Source organism: Nicotiana tabacum, chromosome 1 (assembly GCF_000715075.1).
Source record: "Nicotiana tabacum cultivar K326 chromosome 1, ASM71507v2, whole genome shotgun sequence".
NCBI lineage: Eukaryota > Viridiplantae > Streptophyta > Magnoliopsida > Solanales > Solanaceae > Nicotiana > Nicotiana tabacum.
In genome coordinates, this window is record NC_134080.1 from 17804813 (window position 1) to 17824368 (window position 19556).

The window sequence follows — 19556 nt, forward strand, 5'->3', positions numbered from 1 at the left end:
ACGATGGACAACATTTAAATAGCATTCTAAAATGATCCTATTTATGAAAATCTCCCAACAAGCAAGAAAATTACATTCTTATATAACTTCTAAAATGATCAAAGCAGCATTCTGAAATGATCCTATCGTGGACAACAATTTTGCAATCCTATCATGCTATTGCTTCTGTCTTTCAACCATCTAAGACCGGATTTAATAGCAGCTCCTGCACCCGTTGATTTTGCACCAGAAATGATAACAATTCCTATGGTTCAATTCTAAATTAGTTGGGATCAATTATCTTAGTGACTATGAACCTTAGTTTTAGTAAACGACGTCACTAATCATAAGGCGTAGTACTTTTTTGGTCCATCTTTTGCCTGCATCGCCCTTAAATTTTAACTTGTATACTAAGAGGTCCCAACCTAGCTCACCAATCTCGGAAGAAAGTCAAAATCATCAAAGATTGGTTGAAGACCGCTCAAAATCGCCAAAAATTCTATTCGGATGTACGTCGTATTAAACAGAGACGACATGTTAAGCATGATTAATTCTTCATTTGTGAGGAAAAATAAATACTTGTGTATATTATTTTAGATCTTAGATAAAGTACATCTTAGATATTTTATTGATATAAAGTGAAGTTCATCGAATTTATGTAAAATTGGACGAGTGGTATATGTAATAAACTCTAGAAAAAGCTTTGTTCAAACATATTCTTCTACAGTAGCTGATATATAATGGATCGAATTTATGTAAAATTGGAGGAGTGGTATATGTAATAAACTCTAGAAAAAGCTTTGTTCAAACATATTCTTCTACAGTAGCTGATATATAATGGATCGAATTTATGTAAAATCAATACACACACACACACACACACACACACTATATATATATATATATATATATATATATATATATATATATATATATATATATATATGAATCTATTAACTTATGACAAGCACTAGTGGTTCTTCACTAAGCTACATATACTTGAACTCTCGATCTATCCATTTGGAATATAATAGCATGTTTTGTCAAGCCGCAAAAATCAGCTTATTTTGAGAAGTGTTTTTTCTTAAAATGCTTTTCTCAAAAGTACTTTTGGTGATGAGCAGTTTGTGTTTGGTTAATTAATTTGAAAAGCACTTCTGAGCAGCAATTGGTGTTTGGCCAAGCTTTTAAAAACCGTTTCTAAGTGTATTTTTTTCAAAAGTGCTTTTGGTGATAAACTACTTTTTTTTGCTTCTCCAAAACTGCTTCTGCTTATCCTCAAAAATATTTTTTTCTTTTAAAAGATTGGCCAAACACTTTAACTTTAGAAAAAAAAAATTAATGAAAAAAATATATTTATAGGATAGGGAAAACTTGGCCAAGCAGGCTATAAGGACCCGTTTGGCCATAGATTTTGCCAAAATAAATTTGAATTTTATTTGGCAAACACATGTTTGGCCATAGATTTTGCTTATATTTTGGCAAAATTCCAAATTGCCAAAACATTTACAAATACTAATAATATACATGTTTTTCCAAAATAAATTTGGGAAATATGTTTTGAAAACATATGTTCAAACACATTTTCATCTTCAAACCAAACTTCATCCGAATCAGATTTTTCAAAACAAATTTGAAAATCTATGAGCAAACGCTAGCCAAGTGTCTTTGAGTTGGCATAATTTACTTTTAGTTCTCGATCCCCAAAAAACCAAACAATGTACAAGAAGACAAAAGAATATATAGAAAACAATACTCCTAAGAGATTCAGTAAAAGGAAGAGTCCATTAGTCTACATTGCAAATCATTAATAAGAATTACATCATCATCACAGAGGGACTAAGAATTCACTTTTTGGATGACTCTTTCACTTCTTCAAAATTATACTCTTAGTTGGCTCCACAAAAAATGATTAGATATCTCAATAATATCACACTGCAGATTTTCACCTTTTCTATCTTTGAAGGACAAAAGGTGGAGAATTGCAGATTTGCACAATTTCTGAAAGAGATAAAGATGAAATCAAACATATATAGTATGCCTTTTTCTCAAAGTCTACTCTCTTCCCCCTTAGCCTTTTACACTTTTATGCAAATGCAGCTTTTTTCTGTATATCATTGAATATCAATCAGTACATTTTCAGCATTCCTCTTACTTCACTTCAATCAATTTGAAAGGTCACTCATGTTTTAAGGTGCTCTTCTAGTCAAGTCTATGTCACTACATTCTTTCAAACTTTGGAGAAGAAACCTCTCCAAAAATATTTATACGGTGGACCAAATAATTAAATTATAATTGTCAATTACCATTAAAATATACTTAAGTAATTACTATTTATCTACAAAATATATATCTTGCGGAATACCTAAAGACCCCCTAAGTTTTGTTCGGTTTCCCCTTAAACATTACCTAGTCTTGATTACCCTCTTGTACTTAATTTTTCATAGTCTTTACCCCTCAAATAGCCACCAGGCAGGAAAGTGATTTCATATTGTCTTTTGGCGCGCGAGAATAGAAAATAACAGCCACATTTATTTTTCAAATGGGAAAATACAGATTAAATACCGTTATTTTACTTTTTAACCATTTCAATGGCCATTTCTTTATATTTTTCAATATAACTTCTCTCATCCTCCATTAAAGTACTGATTTTTCTTCTTCTCTCATTTTTCTTTCTTTATTAGATAATATTTTAATATTATTTATTGGTTGCCTCTGTTAGTGGATTACTATTGTTCATATAGAAAGTTACAGCAATAAATTGATTGAAAAATTTACTTTCGAGAGCAAGAAACTCAAATTCTCTGTCTCCCTAAACCCAAATCAAAAGTCAACGAAGATGGGCCAGAAGTACGAACTTGGGAAATCGTCTGAAGGAGGCCCTAAAATTTCTCTAACAGATATAAGAGAGTGTCTCCTCTAAAAGCTAGAAACTGAGAAAATATCCATACTTTTTAATTAATTGAAGTAATTAAAAAATAATTTTTTGTAAATGTGGACAGTCACATCAGCTATTATTCCAATATGATAGGTGTGTGATTACACGCTTATAAGATGGTATGGGTTAAGGAAGTAGAGACTATTAAAGCACCAAGTACAATACGGTAAGTTGGACCAGGTAAAGTTTAAGGGGGCCTGAATAAAACAAGCCAAGTTTAGGGGGTCTTTTGGTATTCTGCCTTCATTTATTTGATGTGCAGTATAAATCCCTCTCCACAACAATGGACTTTAGGAAGTTACAACAACAATATACCCAGTGTCATTTTACAAGTGGAGTTTGGAGAGAGCAGGGTATAGCAGACCTTACCGCTGCCTTTAGAAGACAGAGAGCCTGTTTCCGATAGACCCTCGGCTTAGGAAGGGAAAAGCGGAGGGGCAATAACAAGCAAATCGATCTGATAACCGGAGCGAAAATATAAAACTAGCAATAGGTAATGCAATCAATAAACCGAAACAAAAGACAACAACAAATAGTAACAGAAGTCTAGGGATACGAAAAAACACAAAAGACAACAAGTTGTGTATCAAAGCTACTATTAAAAACAATGGCAATACTCGGCTACCTAACCCTTTACCCATATTTTTAACTTCTACTCCTTTCTTATCCATGGTCATGTTCTCAGTAATAGCTGGAGCAACGCAATGTCTTGCCTAATCACCTCTCCCCAATACTTTTTCGACTTGCCGCCTCTACCTCTCCGTTGGTCCTCCAATGCTAGCCTCTCACACCTGCTCAGCAGAGCATCACTGCCTCTCCTCTTCACATGCCCGAACTATCTAAGTCTCACCTCCCGCAACTTGTCCTCTACAGGGGCCACACCTACGTTGTTGCGGATGACTACATTTCTAATTTTATCTAAAACGGACTTTAGGAAGTTGACAATTTGAAAAAGAAAATTATTATAGGTACTTATGCCATGCATTTATCTTAATCCCTTGGTACAATTTGATAATTCATGGTCTAACTCATACGCAAATTAAAGTGCATGCATGCTCTTCCACACTGAGATTGTAAATGATTAAACAGTCACTTCGGGCTGCTTTCCTTTAATTATTTAGGATTCATGCGTGTGATTAGTGGAAACATAGATATGCTTACTATGATTTTGATTTTGATTTGTGACTGACTACCTAATACAAAGATAAGAAAATTAAAAAAAATGGAATGTTTAGATTTATTTTTGTTTGCTAATTCTACACATATACAAAATATCATATATTATAAGCTTAACATAATTGGTCCCAAACCCGAATAAAATAAGAAAAATTGTGATAGATTAAAGGCCAACACAAAAATGATCAACTTATGATAAGTACTCGAATGAAAACGCTGGGATAAAATGAACTAAACAATAACTAAACGGGTAAAAACATTCATATAGTCGATTCAAACAAAATTTAAAATAGAGTTGTAGTTTTTGCCTTTTTTGTTTTTCCTTTTAAATTTTGGGTTTCAGTCAGATCATATGATTCATGATTCTATACACAGCATGCAATTGTCAATTGGAATGTGTTTTCACTTTGCACTAAGGTGTGGGACTCTCCTCTTATCTTTTTCATCTCCACCACATTCAAAATCTCATTATTATGTTTCACAGTGCAGTCAATGAAAGATAGCTCCTTTGGTTGATCTTTTACACTCTTCTTTTCCATTTAATCTTATCCTCTTCAAGTCCTTGCAGCTGATTCGTTTTGACATGAATCCAAGAAAAATCAATTGCATTTGATGAATTGTTTAGTGTTTTAGACAATAAAGACTAGATATTGTACTAAATCTCCTATGTGGCTACAAGATTGTGGTCATCAAAGACCTATGACCTTGTTGAGTCCCACATTGGTGGGATGTGGATTTCATGGGCTCCATATATAGTCTTGCGCTATCCTTGTCTTAGAAGTTAGCTTTTTGGTTGAGTTAATTAGCTCAATATTCGTTTATCATGGTACCAGAGCCAAGGGCGGATTTAGGGGCGGAAGGAGGTTCATCCGAACCCCTTCACCCAAAAGTTAAACTATATATATAATACAAAATCTGTTTTTTAACTCTATATATATTATATTTTAAATCCCCTTAACATAACCCAAAAGTATAGCTTAGTGGTCAAAGGAGTTCAAAACATTTGTGAGATCATTGATTCAATTCCCACTAGCTACAACAATCTCTTTTGATTTGTTAATGTCTTTCTTTTTTGAATATGCTTAGTGATTTTTTTTCTTTTTTGAATCTCTTTGGTGGAAATCTTGTCTCCACTACTGACTAGAGCCAAACTCATCCCAATTTATTGTTATCGATGTTGGACCCTCATCTATGTTGTCCACACTCCAGTTTGCATGCCTGTGTGTTTGGAGGGGCGGGGGGGGGGGGGGTCAATAGGGGCGTATGCAGGAATTTTTGTAAGCGGTGTCGAAATTTATAAAAGAACTGGAATGTTACTTTGATTATCATATACTTTTAGACAAGAAATAACCTTAGTTTATTGGTTTTGTTGAGTCTTAAATTAAAAAAGATTTTGAATTCAATTCTAGTTCATCACAATTTTTAACTACAAAAGCTCTCTCAAATATTTACAAAAGAAAAATGTGCTAGTTGAGGTTTGAACCTTTGACCTCTTAGAGCAAAATCAAGTACAAAACCAACACACCAAAGCCAATTTATGTCAAGTGGTGTCATTTTTTCTTACTTATCCGTTTCCGTACAGTATTAATACATATATTTAGTAAAATTTTCCGATCAAGCGGTGTCGCATAACACCGCTTGAGGAAGCGTGGATCCGCCCCTGGAGGTGTTGAGTCCCAGTAGGTGGGATGTGGATTTCCCGGACTCCTTATATAATCTTGGATAATCCTCACCAATTAAAGAAAAATTAACCCAAATAATCATTAGGTTATGGGGTTGAGTTAGGCCAAGACCTATTTATCATATTAAATCTTGATTACAAATCTAACCTAATTAGGAAATGTTATTGTATCCTTATCATAGATGGGGACAGGTTTTAGCATGACTATATAGTGGGGTAAAGGCACATAATTACGTAGAAATTACTAGAGAAAGTACTATTCAAATAATGAAAGACAAGCGATAATTATAGTTTGAACAAAAAATAACTCACGATATATACATTGTATATAACAACTCTTCCTTTTAGTGACTAGTGAGAGCAAAGATGCCATTTTATTATTGTAAGATATGCTTGGTCAAACTTTTAGCGGTAGAGTTGCTTATATTTTTCAAATCAAATCGAATGAATAGCAAAAGTGATGGGTGCAAAATCTATAAGACCAGGCCATAAATTGCGCGTTTAATTAGAAAACTCTACTATTACCTTTTATAGTTGTATCATACTCTATGGTATTTGTACGCCTTAATTAATTAATCAACGTGTGAACCTCACTTTACTAGTACTACCTATAATAGAAAAAAATGGCATCTTTTCAAAGTGAGAAGTGTATCTAGAAAAAGAACATAATTTCTGGCATTCCATTTGCAATAAATAACAATAACAATAAATCCACTGCAATCTCACAAATAAGATTTGGGAAGGGTACTGTATACACAAACTTTATTTCTATAATCAATCGACATCAAAGATTAACCTAGTTTGTTTGCACTTAATGGAGGTCTGAATCTTAATTATTTAGATCCCAAATATTAAGTGCGTTTATTTATAAAGTCTAAATTCAGATCTTAATCATTAAGTTTTTTTTTAACTTCACACTCACTTAATAGGTCTTAATAGGTCTGTATGATTAAAATACATAACAAAGATTTAATTTTATTAAAATGCTATTATCCACATTCATTATTAATTTCCATCACCGTCTTTCATTATCAACTATTACCATGCCACCTACCACCACCATACTCAATCGCCACCACCACCTCCTCCTTCTCAATTATAGCCATCACCATTATCAACAACCACCATCCAGAATCCCCACTACCCCTACCACCATCATTCTTAACCACAACCACAACTACAACCACAAACTTATGTACCTCAACTATCACAACTAACCACCTCATCACCATCAACAACTATAGTCGGCACTATCCACCATTATAAACTATCACCACCTTCCTCAATCACAACCACAACCACCACCCACCCACCTACCCTTATTAATTATTACCACCTACCACCACCATTCTCAACCATAATCGACATCACTATCAAATATTACTAGCTACTACTCAAAACCATCACTATCAACCAAAATCACCACCAACCATCGCATTCAAATAAAGATAAATTTTATACATTCAGATGTTAAAAAAACAGTCTTAATTATTTAGTATTCAGATCTTAATACACATTTTAATATTCAGATTCAGATATTTTAATCTCGATGCATATATTGATATTCAGATGTGTATTCAGATTTACCTCGCTATTTGCAATAATGGATAAGAATAATCCATCTAGTATTAGGGGGTTTTGGCCTTCATGGCTTTTTACAATGTTGAATTTAAGAAAGGGATTTTACCTATCTATACCATATATCAAACATTATTACCAAAAATGTTCATAATTTGTTATTTACCCATGTAGTCCACACTTTTACTACAAATTATATACCAATCCAAAAATAGGTAGATTTTGCCATTAAAAAAGCCCTAAAATGAAGGCACCAAATCTGATGTGATTCTGTCAAGGATTTTATTCCAATTTTGAAATGAAGGAGATCTCTCTTCCTGATGAAGGCACCAGTTGCGTAATTCTCTCCTTCCTCAACAGAAAGAGATCTCACAAAAAACGCAATCAAATTGTACAATTACTGAAGAGAGACTATATCTGTTCTTCGTCTCAAATTGTACAAAATTGCTCTTCGTCGATATCAGTATTCAAATTGTAGAAACTATATCTCTTCTTCGTCTTTTTTCCTATCAACTACACGAAATCATATAAAAAATCCCAATAATGCTGAAATCGAATGGTAATTAGGATAACTATGGCAGATTTAGAGATTTTGAAGTTGATGTCATTGTGGTAGATGATAATGCAAATTACAGAATTCTCAGTTCTATAATTGCAGAACAATTATCGATTGATACATCGGATAAAATTATAGAAATCAAATACATTGTGAACGAGAATTGTCCTCCAATGGAGATTAGGAATGATATAGGGGTTCGTGCTTACATGGAAACCAAAAAGGAGAACAAAAACTTAGGTTCGTATCCTTTATGTATAAGCGTAAGAGATTTCAATATGGAATTGACAATCAACAATGAAAGCACTAGTGCAGGTATGTTTGATTCGACATTGCAGGGAGTTATGGTGTTACTATGTTATCTACAATATTACTACAATTACCTACAATTAAACTACAAAGCTCACATAGTACTGAAAAGGATAAAGCAATGTTGCTTTCAAAATTATCTACATAGAAACTACATTTATGAATTTATTGTTTGTAGGTTCGTCTGGATCCCTAAACTTACTTGAATTTCCATCCACACCAGCTATAGAGGAATATCAAAGTGAAATAATAACTGAATCTACGCAAACATATATTGAAGAAGGACAAGTTTATCAGGACAAACAAACAGTAGCTGCTGCAATGAAGAATTATTCAGTGATGCACAAGTTCCAGTTCAGAGTAAAAAGATCTAGTCATAGAAGGTATTTAGTTATTTGTGGATAATATATCAGCAAAATCAGTGTATGATTGAAGATAGGTGGGTTTTATAAATTGTAGTTAAATTGTAGTGAATTTGTAGTTAATTGTAGTTTTTTCATAAATTTGTGTAAATATTGTATTTCGTTTGTAGCTACTGGCTTATATGTGTTGCTGAAAGCTGTAAATGGCATTTCAAGGCAACGTCAATTAATGATTCGGCAATGTTCAAGATAAGAAGTTTCAACCGTCAACACACATGCTGCCTAATTGACGAAACATTCATACAGCGCAAACGTACTGTAGCAGTACTTGGTAGCATGGTCGTTCCAAAGTATTGTGATCCTAAGACTGTTTATACACCAAAGGACATACAAACTGACATGTTATCCGAACATGGACTGAACCTAAGCTACATGCAAGCATGGAGAGCAAAGGAAAAAGCTTTACATTTTTTGAGAGGGAATCTGTGTGACTCCTACAACAAATTACCTAAATATTTTTATATTCTTGAGAAGAATTATCCTGGTTCTGTTGTTAAATTGAAGAAGGCAGCAGATGATTGCTTCTTATACGCATTTGTTGCTCTTTGTACATCAATAAATGGTTGGCAACATTGTAGGCCGGTAGTAGTGGTTGATGGGACATTCTTAAAGTCAGCCTACAGGGGGATTATGCTGACAGCAAGCACCATGGATGCAGCAGGTAAATAATGGAATAATTTTGTACTTATTTTGTAGACAGTCTTTAAAATGCAGTTAAATTGTAGTTATGTTGTAGTTATTTTGTAGTTATATAAAAGAATGTAGTTAACATGTCTATATTTCTCAATATATATTGTAGTTGTTATTTAATCATATTTTATGTCTTAAAAATGTAGGTACTATTTTTCCCTTGGCATATGCTGTGGTTGATTTTGAAAACGACGCGTCTTGGAAGTGGTTCTTTGAGCAATTCAAGGAGGCATATGGTGAAAGACCTTCAATGTGTGTTGTTTCAGATAGGCATGAGAGTATACTGAAGGCAACATCAGTTGTCTATCCGGGATTGGCACACTACTCTTGCATGTGGCATATATGGACAAATATAAGGTCAAAATTCAAGAAGGGACATCTACAATTACATGAATTGTACTTTGCTACACCACGGTCATACACTATGGATGAATTTAATGAAAGGATGTTGAAGATTGAAGAGGTAGACCTGCGTGTAAAGTCTTACCTATATGATATTGGCTATCATAGATGGTCAAGAGTACATGCAACGGTAAATAGAACTTTTACTATGACGTCAAACATTGCCGAGTCGTTGAATGCTGTAACAAAAGATGCAAGAGAGCTTCCAATATTTGATCTATTTGAGTATATGAGGACTCTTCTTGAACGTTGGACAAAAGAAAAGTTATCGAAGGCAAAAGGTACTTTCACATACCTTGGTCACAAATACAACAAAGAATTGGAAGACAACAGTACATTATCTCAGAAACTAAGGGTAAGATATTTTTTTTTGGTGCAGTAGAATCAAAAAAGTACTAGCTGCAGTTTTTCCAGATTGTAGTTAAACTGTAGTCAAATTGTAATTATTTTTCAATGACTTTGCAAATACTGGCTATTTTTGAATGATCAGTCCGAAAACTGACTAGTTCATGCTATTTTTACGAATTTTTGACATTATCACGTGCTTCTAGTTGTCGTTAATATGGAAAGTGGGCCAACAGCCCAAACATGAAAACGCAGCATTGCCATTTCCTTGCCCTTATTTTAGTTGCCTAACGCCTTACGGGTTTGTTATTCATCAACCATCTCTTAGTTGGCGGCAGTTGGAGTGTACAAAAGAAACTAACAACTCGTACCAATCTGATAATTCGATGGTGTTGGAAAAAAAATCTGTTGGAAAAAAAATCCGACCATAATTGGTTTGGTTTGGTTTTAACTAAAGAAAGTCAAACCGAAACCAAACCAACCCGGCATTACATATATATAAATTTTAGATATATTTAATATATAAATATACTTATTGTGATGTAATTTATAAATTTTTATTAAAAGATTTTATAATTTTATTTTTTGAGTAAGTTTTATAGCCATTAACATTAGTAAATTAAATAGTGCTAACAAAAGTCCAAACCAAAATCAAATCAATACTAATTCTAATAAAAGATATTTAACTCAATATTACGAACGAGAATGTATTGAATATCTATTTTTTGTTTTGCAATAATTTAGATAAAAATGCATAACCTATTTTTATTTTTTCTTTAGCGTTTAGTCATGTATTTAATAATCCCTTATTAGTCTACTTATTTTAGCATGACTTAGTACTCTTAGATTATGTTTATTTTTATTATGGCTTTTTAATTAACAATATTTATATTACATAATTTTATTGTCTTTATTTGTTGAATATTTTAGGATAATGTCATGGCAAATCTCATATTTCTTATTATTTTCGTGGAAAATACTTTATATAGTTGTATCTTACTAGGACTAAAGAAATGTTTTGAGCATAATTTATATGTTTTGTTCTACGAAGATTTTATCGGAAAAAAACCCGAATAACCCGAAAACCCGAGAGTGAAAAACCCGAATTTTATTGGTTTGGTTTGATCTTTAGATTTCATAATCCGACACAATTAGTTTGGTTTGGTAATTGTAAAAGCCGAATTAACCCGACCTATGTCCACCCCTAGCGGCAGTGACACAGCCTTCACTTGTTATTCTCCTGGTCATATTTTTGTAGCTATCTGAAAATTATTATTTTTTCATTTTATATTTCCGCGCCCATGACTTTGTTGAGTATAACTTATTTATCAAAATTTGCTTTCAAATTTGGATAACAGAGAAATGTTTCAATAGTTTTAACGAGTTATTGTTTCAGTAGTTGTATTCGCTCAAGTCTCCTTAGTTGAGGTAGAGTGCATCGGGGGAAATAGTCTAACTTTTTTGTGTTTTTAGATGATATAACAACATATCCAATATATTTTTGCAGGATTCGAGGATGATAATATACACGCAGATTTTATCCCTATTTTGTGAGATAGATAGATTGTTTTCAATACATCTTTGGAAAAAAAATAATAATTTACAGCATGTTTGAAAAAATAAATAGTATAAAAAGTCATGTTAAAAATAATGAAGGCAAGAAAATTAGAAGCCATTTATATCAATCATTTAGATTGATATAAAATGCACATAATCAACTCCAAATAAATTGAGGTATAAATAATTGGTTGATCTTTTATTAAACTACATTAGGAGCAATATTCAAAAGATGGGGGCCTAAAACGAAACATTTTACTTAATACAAAAGAAGAGCATAAGGCATAAGCTCAATTGCTTTTGCTTCCCTCTATTCACATGTCCATTCTATCTCCTTAAAATTGAAGAAAAAAGATAAAGATAAAGATTAACAAAATCCAAGATCGCGAGATAAAGTTTGATTCATTTAATCATACTTACATATCTTCAATTTCTTTCTTCCTAATTAACAGAGGCGGATTCAGAATTTAAATTTTTGGGGTTTATCTTTTAAATTTTTTAGCATTGAACTCATTATATTTTTAAATTTATGGGTTCATATCTACTATTTTACAATTTTAATGAATTTTTACACATAAATTTTATTTTTACTCTGCATCGAAAGTTATGGGTTCAATTGAATCCTTCATTAATACACTATATAGGCCCCTGCTAATTGAGATTCATCAAAAACTTTACTGTAAATATCCAATAAAATTAAAGGCTTGATCAAATATTAATTGTGCTTAAAAGTACTTAAATTGGTTAGCTAAATACAAAATGTAAAGCACTTTTAAAAAAATATTTCTAAAATAAGATAATCAAATATATTATAATCGAAATAGTAGATGCAACTCGATGCACTAAGGTTCCGCTGTGCGCAAGGTATAAACAATGATCAAACTATAAGGATCTATTTTACACAATAATACCTTTTATTTGGACACGTGTTAGATGCGTCATACAAAAAATCTCCAATTTCACTCGAGCTGCAACCCCTCCATCGATCAAAATAAACTAACATAAAATAAAAATTACAACCCCTTACTTTTCCAATTTGTCCTATTTGCCCCGCCAGATGTGATTCCATAAACTCATCAAGAATATAAGGTACCAACTGAACCAGAACCCAACAAAAACCTCATAAAAATATTGACCTGTCCTCTTTTTAGCTAGCTTCTATACACTTGTTCTATTCTAAATCTCCATCTATATTTCTCCCTCTTCCTCCATAGCCAATTTTCAAGATTCCATTACAGTTCTACTCAAACCCCATTTCACTACAAACCCTTTTCAATGTTGCCCTTTAAAACAATCCAAGAGGCAGAATCTGCCATTGGAAGATCCCTTACAACTCTAGAGACAATTTGGTTCAATTACTCTGCAACCAAATCTGATTACTATCTTTACTGCCATAATATCCTTTTTCTCTTCCTAATCTTCTCTTGTGTCCCTCTTTATTACCTTTTCCTTGAACTTTTCTTCAGAAACTCTATTCAGTCTTATAAAATTCAACCAAAAGTCAATCTTTCACTCTCTGAGGTGTTCAATTGTTATAAGTCTGTTATGCGTATGTTCATTCTTGTTGTGGGTCCCCTTCAGCTTGTTTCTTACCCCTCTGTTAAGGTAACTTTCTCCATTTTTCTTTACTTTATTTCATAGTTCTGCTAAAAAAGATGTCTTTTTTGCAATGTATTTGATGGGGTTTTGTTGAAACTAAAAAAGGTAATTTTTTTAATCTTTGGATCAATGATTTCAGATTGAGATACCCTTTTTTATCTTGCTTATTTTACCCAGAAAATTTGTCGTGAATTGTAGCAATGTGTTTGATTGAGTTGTTAGTAGAGAAAAAAAGAAGATAATCTTTAGTGTTAGAGAGTACTCATAATATTGTTAAGTATAGGAATGAAATAGGTCTAAATAGAAAGAATCTCTAGTGTTGTTGGTTGATTGAGTTTTGAGTATTGAAATTCATGGTTTTGCCTTAATTTTAGATCAAGGTTGTGAAATTGAGATACTCATTATGATCCTTTTTTGTGTGTGAATTGTGGCAATGTAGATGGTTGGGATTAGAACAAGCTTGCCCTTGCCGTCGTTATGGGAAATTTTGTTGCAGTTGGGCACATATTTTATAGTGGAGGACTATTTTAACTATTGGATCCATAGGTTCTTGCATTGTAAATGGGGTTATGAAAATATTCACAAGGTTCACCATGAATACACAGCTCCAATAGGCTTTGCAGCGCCGTATGCGCATTGGCTAGAGATTTTGATCCTCGGGATCCCCTCAGCTATTGGGCCTGCTATTGCGCCTGGTCATATGGTTACGTTCTGGTTGTGGATTGCGTTGAGACAGATTGAAGCTATTGAGACTCACAGTGGGTATGCACGCATGCGCTTTTGCTTTTGATTATTCACACTATGGTAGTACTAAAAAGTTGCTTTTTTGGTGATTAAGTGTGTGATTATCTTCTATGATAATTTGACCAAACTATGGGTTAACAGTAACAATTACTATCACTTTATTCCTTTTCCCATTCACTGTTTGCTTTTGTGATCTCTGAATGAATCTGTATGCAGTGAATGGAATTTCATGAGATTTCTTTTTAAGTCAAAATAGTACTGCTTTTTGCATATAGTAATATTAAAGTTGTCTTCTTTTTGTTCCTTCTTTCTCTGTTTCTAAATTTTCATGTAGGTCCTTTCCCTTTTTCCCCCTTATCCTCTTTTCTAGTTTCTATTGCTTCCGGTGGATGCTACCGGAAACAACCTATCTACTGCACAAGGTAGGGGTAAGGCATACACACTACCCTTCCCAGATCTCTATTTGTGAGATTATACTGGGTTTGTTATTGTTATTGTTGTAGCATTGCTTTTGGTGGATGGGGATGGGGATGCTTGTGTTAAAATTATGTTTAAGTGGTGTTTTTAGCATCTGATTTTACAGTTAACATGTTCTTGCATGTGAATAAAATGCAAACCCTTAGAGTCGAGATGTCAGTAACTTCTCTACTTTTTGGATTATCTTTTATATTATATGATAACATTAAGAAGAGTTAACCATGAGGTCTTAGGTTCAAATCCCAGTGGAGGGCCGGGAGGCAAAACAACACTAAGTAATTTTTTCCCATAATTCCATCTGCCTAAGCCTTGGAATAGAATGTGATCGATTAAATAGCAAAACTTTCTTAATACGAGCATTTTGAGACTCACGTCTTGCTTTCCATTTATCAACTTCTTATCTCTGATAGTTGGTCTTGGTCCCATTCTTTTGACATCTTTGGCATTGGGCTCATGATTATGTAGTGTGTCTTCACCACGGATATGGAGCTAAAGTTGGCAACATCAGTTCATTTTGTTTAGAACTTAGGACAAATATTAATAACTTGGTATTGAACTTGAAGAAGTTGATAGCTGAATCTGTACAAACAAATGCTTAATTAAGATAGAAAGAGTACTAGTTTCTTAGTCATGGGAGATGCCTGTGAATATATGTATATATTGCAGCATGCGCCTTCTTTCCCCCCTTGACATTACAAGAGAAGTATCGTCCAACTGAGGGTTGTTGAAGTGTGTAACCATCTCATCTAAAAGCTTAAGTTTTTAAAGATAGCATACTTTTATTTACTTAATTATGTCTTCAACACGCCCTCTCACATGCAGGTTTGATTCTTTTTTATGAGCCAAGCACGTGAAAATTTATTTTGATATTGGGTGACGGTGAGCCTCGAACCGAGGACCTCAGCCTGGCTGTGATACCATGTTGAAGTGTGTGACCATCTCATCTAAAAGTTTAAGCTGTTAAGCTGTTAGGGAGAACATATTTTTATTTACTTAATTATGTCTTCAACGGTAATCATTATATATGATCTAGACTGGACTTAAAGCAAACAACATTGACGAATAGTTGTCAAAGTTAAGCAAATCTTTCTATTTGGAGGGACAGTGATTGATACCACTCTGCAAGTGTATAATATGCATGTAACAACTACTAGCAACTGCCTGGAGAATATGATAATAGTGTGTGAGGAGCAGAAAAAAGTACTCCTTATGTCTATATCTCAGTGATAATATCTTTGTTTGTTATTCAAATGTTTCTTCTTGCATCATGTAAGGCAACACTAAGAACAACAAGATTTTTATTTGAAGCTTTATAATGTAGAATTACTTCTCAGTTGAATTTTTGTAGTTCTTCCAATAGGACAACTAAAAATATTATGTGGTTCTTATTGGTATAATCTCATAAGAATAAGATTCACTCATAGTGTTGGTCTCAATTTCAACAAGTTCTATTTAGTCGCAGCATCTCAAAAGTTTTTAAAAAAAGAAGCTGAGATAATGCATTATTTGTTGAAACTAAATACTGGAGACTATTGACAGAAATAGTATGGGCTGAGAAGCGGCAGAGACACCTCGTTCTTGAGAAAAGTCTGTTGTGAATGTGATAAATTTTGAGCATCTCAGAATTCAAAATATGAAAAAATGGTGTAGTTTAGTATCATGCTTATGTTTAATCATTCATGTACAGCGATCCAGTTAGGAGTAGCAGATGAATTATTGCTAATCCTGTTATCTGGGATCAGTTCTTTTTGTATTAGCTTGTTTATATGTTTAGAAGATTATTTCTCTTTGACTGCTGGTATTGGGAAATTGTTGTACTCAATCTTACAACTGAGTGATCGATTAGAACTGAGCAATTAGTACCTTTAATTGCTCAGTTTAGCTGTACATCATTGAATCTTTTGCTGGCAACATTACCTATGTTTTATGCAGAGAATTCTTTTGTATTGCTCCCTACTTCACACATGAGTAAGTATGGTGATTGGAGCATGTTTTAACCGATCTATTTTCATCATTCTTAATACAGATATGACCTTCCTTGGACTATCACAAAGTATATACCTTTTTATGGTGGACCGGATTACCATGACTACCATCACTACGTTGGGGGCCAAAGCAAGAGTAATTTTGCTTCAGTTTTCACCTACTGCGATTACATTTATGGAACTGATAAGGTGATTTCAGTGCTGTGGATATTTTATTATCGGGTACAAGATCCTTTGTAACCACACAAATTCTTATGTGTGCTGCTTCTTTATCACAGGGCTATCGCTATCAAAAGAAGGTCCTCCAGCAGGTAATGCTACTATGACTACTTTCCATTTGGTAGTTTTAAACAAAAAGTACTGCCTTCTTGGATATTAAAAATTTCAATCGAGTTTGATATCTTTCATCATATAAACACCATAAGGCTATCCAAATAAATGGTTATTACTTGTTAATGAAACTAACAACAACAATAACAACAACCAGTATAATCAGACAAGTGGGGTCGGGGAGGGTAGTATGTACACAGATCTTACCCCTACCCTAGTGAGTAGAGAGGTTGTTTCCGGTAAACCCTCGGCTCAAGAAGATGAAATGAGACAAATACAACAGTAACCGAAACAAAGGCTAGAAAGATAGTATCCGCAAGTCACGACCTAAGAATCAGGAAAATAAATAGAAAAAGCAATACCAATAACAAGTAACAATGGCGAGGTACTAGGAAACCGGAGCAGAAAAATAGTATGAACACAACATGTACCACTAGCATTCTAAGACAAGACACTGTCTCAACTACCTAATAAGTCATACCATATGGTTAAAGTGGATGAAACTGTAGGTCGTAATGTTTAATTTAAAAGCCGTGTTTATTTGGCAATTGATTTATGCCTTTGGAGCTGATAATGTTGTGTTTCCCCAGTTAAAGGGAGCTTCAAATGTCAATGGTGAACAAAATGGAGTTTCAGCAAAAGATCTCAAAGATGACTAACTCTAGAACGGACTTAGCCTGGTAAACTCTTTGAAGCATCATTTGTTTTAGGTTGTCTACATCTGCTGTTCAGAATGTGTTAAAGGCAGTAGTAACTACCTCTAGAGTGGTGTCTCTTTGTAGTCTTTTCGGGAGTGTTTGGACCCCAACCTTTGTTTAGTTTGCCAACATGTTTAAGTTTGATTAATACAGAACTGCAGGTAGTATTTGCGGATCTTTCTTAAAAATGTGAAATGAATTTTAACTGTAGCTTCAGTTGATAAACTTAGAATACTGTTGCATCAACAGATATAGGATTGATTTTTCTTGATGTTTAATGTAGAGTGCATTTGTTTTCTGCTAAAATTATTCATGAATACAACAACAAACCCAGTGTAATCCCACAAGTGGGGTCTGGGGAGGGTAATGTGTACGCAGACCTTACCCTTACCTTGTGAAGGTAGAGAGGTTGTTTCTCATAGACCCTCGGCTCAAGGGTCGTTGCAAAAAGAAGCAATAACAACATCAAGGTAAGATGCTAAGACGACAAAAGACGAAAGAAACAATAGATAGCGATAAAAATATAAGAATAAGAAAATATGAAAATAATACTAATACTATGTCTATGTACAAAGGATACGCTCACTAATTTTCGACTTCTACACCCTCCTATCAATGGTCATGTCATCTGAAACAACGCCATGTTTTGATAGGTTACACTTAAGTCTATAACCGTACCAAATAACCAGATTAAGCGTAATTTGATTCTTGACACCAATTAATCCAGATCGTCTATTGCTCCAATTCTATGGGTATAGTACTATACTACTTCTGGCTTTGTCGTAATTGGACTATACATTATATCACTCAAAAGTGGACTAAACTTGAGCTTGATGGTTGTAATTTGTGTTTTATCAGTCAGAATATTGTGATGAAAAATATTCCACCTATATAGAAAAAGTGTTACACTATCATATTACAACCTAACAAAGAAAAAAGAGTAACATCTCATTTTCTCAATACCAGAAAATATGCCCTACATCCTCTTTAGGTGTCCAAATGGCTTCAATAGTTGTTTTGTGACGTTAGCATACCCATTCTAAGGTTACTTAGTACATATGCAAGGACTTACTGATCGTAGAAGTTTTTATCTGACTTTCTATATCAGAATTCCCCTCGTTTTCACTCTCCTTGTTTTAATTAAAATCATGTAGCTAAGATACAAAGAGTTATAACTTAGAATGAATGTCAATTTGACCATCTTTTGGGTGATGAAAGGCGGCCCGTGCACTAAGCTCCTGCTATACGTAGGGTCTGGGGAAGAGCCAGATCACAAGGGCCTATTGTACGTAGCCTTACTCTGCATTTCTGCAAGAGGCTGTTTCCACGGTTTGAACTTGTGGCCTCCTGGCCACATGGCAGCAACTTTACCAGTTATTCTAACGCACCCCTTCTTTTGGGTGACAATGGTCCTTAATTCTTAGAATTTAGAAGTAAATGATAAGTATTTGACTACTTGTTAAAAAGAATATACCACCAAATTTGCAATTTATGCCGAGAGGTTAAACACTAAGCGCAATTTAATAGTCAACTTTGCGATTTTTACTCTCCACCAACCAAGAGGGGGTACTCAATTGACTGAAGCAAAAGCCCGTCTAGCTCAGTTGGTAGAGCGCAAGGCTCTTAACCTTGTGGTCGTGGGTTCGAGCCCCACGGTGGGCGCACTTTTTTTTCGTCAAAAGTTTTCCTAATAGGCAAACCTGTTTGCCAAATGGACCAACTAACACGATAAATAGGCTCGTCAAATGACCAAGGCAAGAAGCCCGCCTAGCTCAGTTGGTAGAGCGCAAGGCTCTTAACCTTGTGGTCGTGGGTTCGAGCCCCACGGTGGGCGGATTTCTTTTTCCAAAAATTGGCACCGTGTGACAACATATGACATGAATTGGCAAATTTTTAGTCTTAGATTATGTTTGGTAAAGACAGCCCAAAACAATTGGCATTATATGGCCAAATTCTAGAAAACCTATTTCCCTATTTATTCTCTCCCATGACTCAATTACACAACTACATTTAGGGTCGTTCATTCGATTTATCGATTCGATTTTGACCCTTATCGATTATCAATTTGTACATATGCTTATCCTTTCAAC

The 19556-nt window shown here is 33.9% G+C and overlaps 2 protein-coding genes and 2 non-coding genes across 4 annotated transcripts; all 4 read left to right on the top strand.

The window, feature by feature from the left end:
• Nucleotides 1-7377: 7377 nt before the first annotated feature.
• Nucleotides 7378-10113, top strand: LOC142162019 (uncharacterized). The gene is made up of 5 exons (XM_075218318.1): nucleotides 7378-7409; nucleotides 7934-8223; nucleotides 8396-8600; nucleotides 8750-9300; nucleotides 9476-10113. The coding sequence occupies exons 1-5, from the start codon at nucleotides 7378-7380 to the stop codon at nucleotides 10111-10113; spliced, it is 1716 nt and encodes a 571-aa protein (XP_075074419.1).
• Nucleotides 10114-12767: 2654 nt separating this feature from the next.
• LOC107810865 (methylsterol monooxygenase 1-1) lies at nucleotides 12768-17737 on the top strand. The gene is made up of 5 exons (XM_016635695.2): nucleotides 12768-13238; nucleotides 13672-13994; nucleotides 16480-16627; nucleotides 16717-16749; nucleotides 17359-17737. Exons 1-5 carry the CDS (start codon nucleotides 12909-12911, stop codon nucleotides 17425-17427), a joined length of 903 nt encoding a protein of 300 aa, XP_016491181.1. The 5' UTR covers nucleotides 12768-12908; the 3' UTR covers nucleotides 17428-17737.
• Nucleotides 17738-19055: 1318 nt separating this feature from the next.
• TRNAK-CUU (transfer RNA lysine (anticodon CUU)) lies at nucleotides 19056-19128 on the top strand. The gene has a single exon. It is a non-coding gene; the product is annotated as a tRNA-Lys (tRNA).
• Nucleotides 19129-19227: 99 nt separating this feature from the next.
• On the top strand, nucleotides 19228-19300 carry TRNAK-CUU (transfer RNA lysine (anticodon CUU)). Its single transcript has one exon. It is a non-coding gene; the product is annotated as a tRNA-Lys (tRNA).
• Nucleotides 19301-19556: the final 256 nt, after the last annotated feature.

Bases quoted from the DNA above. Each gene is read 5' to 3' on its own strand.
- LOC142162019 (XM_075218318.1), top strand. From the start codon at position 7,378: ATGGATAAGAATAATCCATCTAGTATTAGGGG. The intron at 7,410-7,933 runs GTTTTGGCCTTC...TAACTATGGCAG, and splicing joins AATCCATCTAGTATTAGGGG to ATTTAGAGATTTTGAAGTTG. The intron at 9,301-9,475 runs GTAAATAATGGA...TTAAAAATGTAG, and splicing joins AAGCACCATGGATGCAGCAG to GTACTATTTTTCCCTTGGCA.
- LOC107810865 (XM_016635695.2), top strand. From the start codon at position 12,909: ATGTTGCCCTTTAAAACAATCCAAGAGGCAGAATCTGCCATTGGAAGA. The intron at 13,995-16,479 runs GTATGCACGCAT...TTCTTAATACAG, and splicing joins GCTATTGAGACTCACAGTGG to ATATGACCTTCCTTGGACTA. The intron at 16,628-16,716 runs GTGATTTCAGTG...TCTTTATCACAG, and splicing joins ACATTTATGGAACTGATAAG to GGCTATCGCTATCAAAAGAA.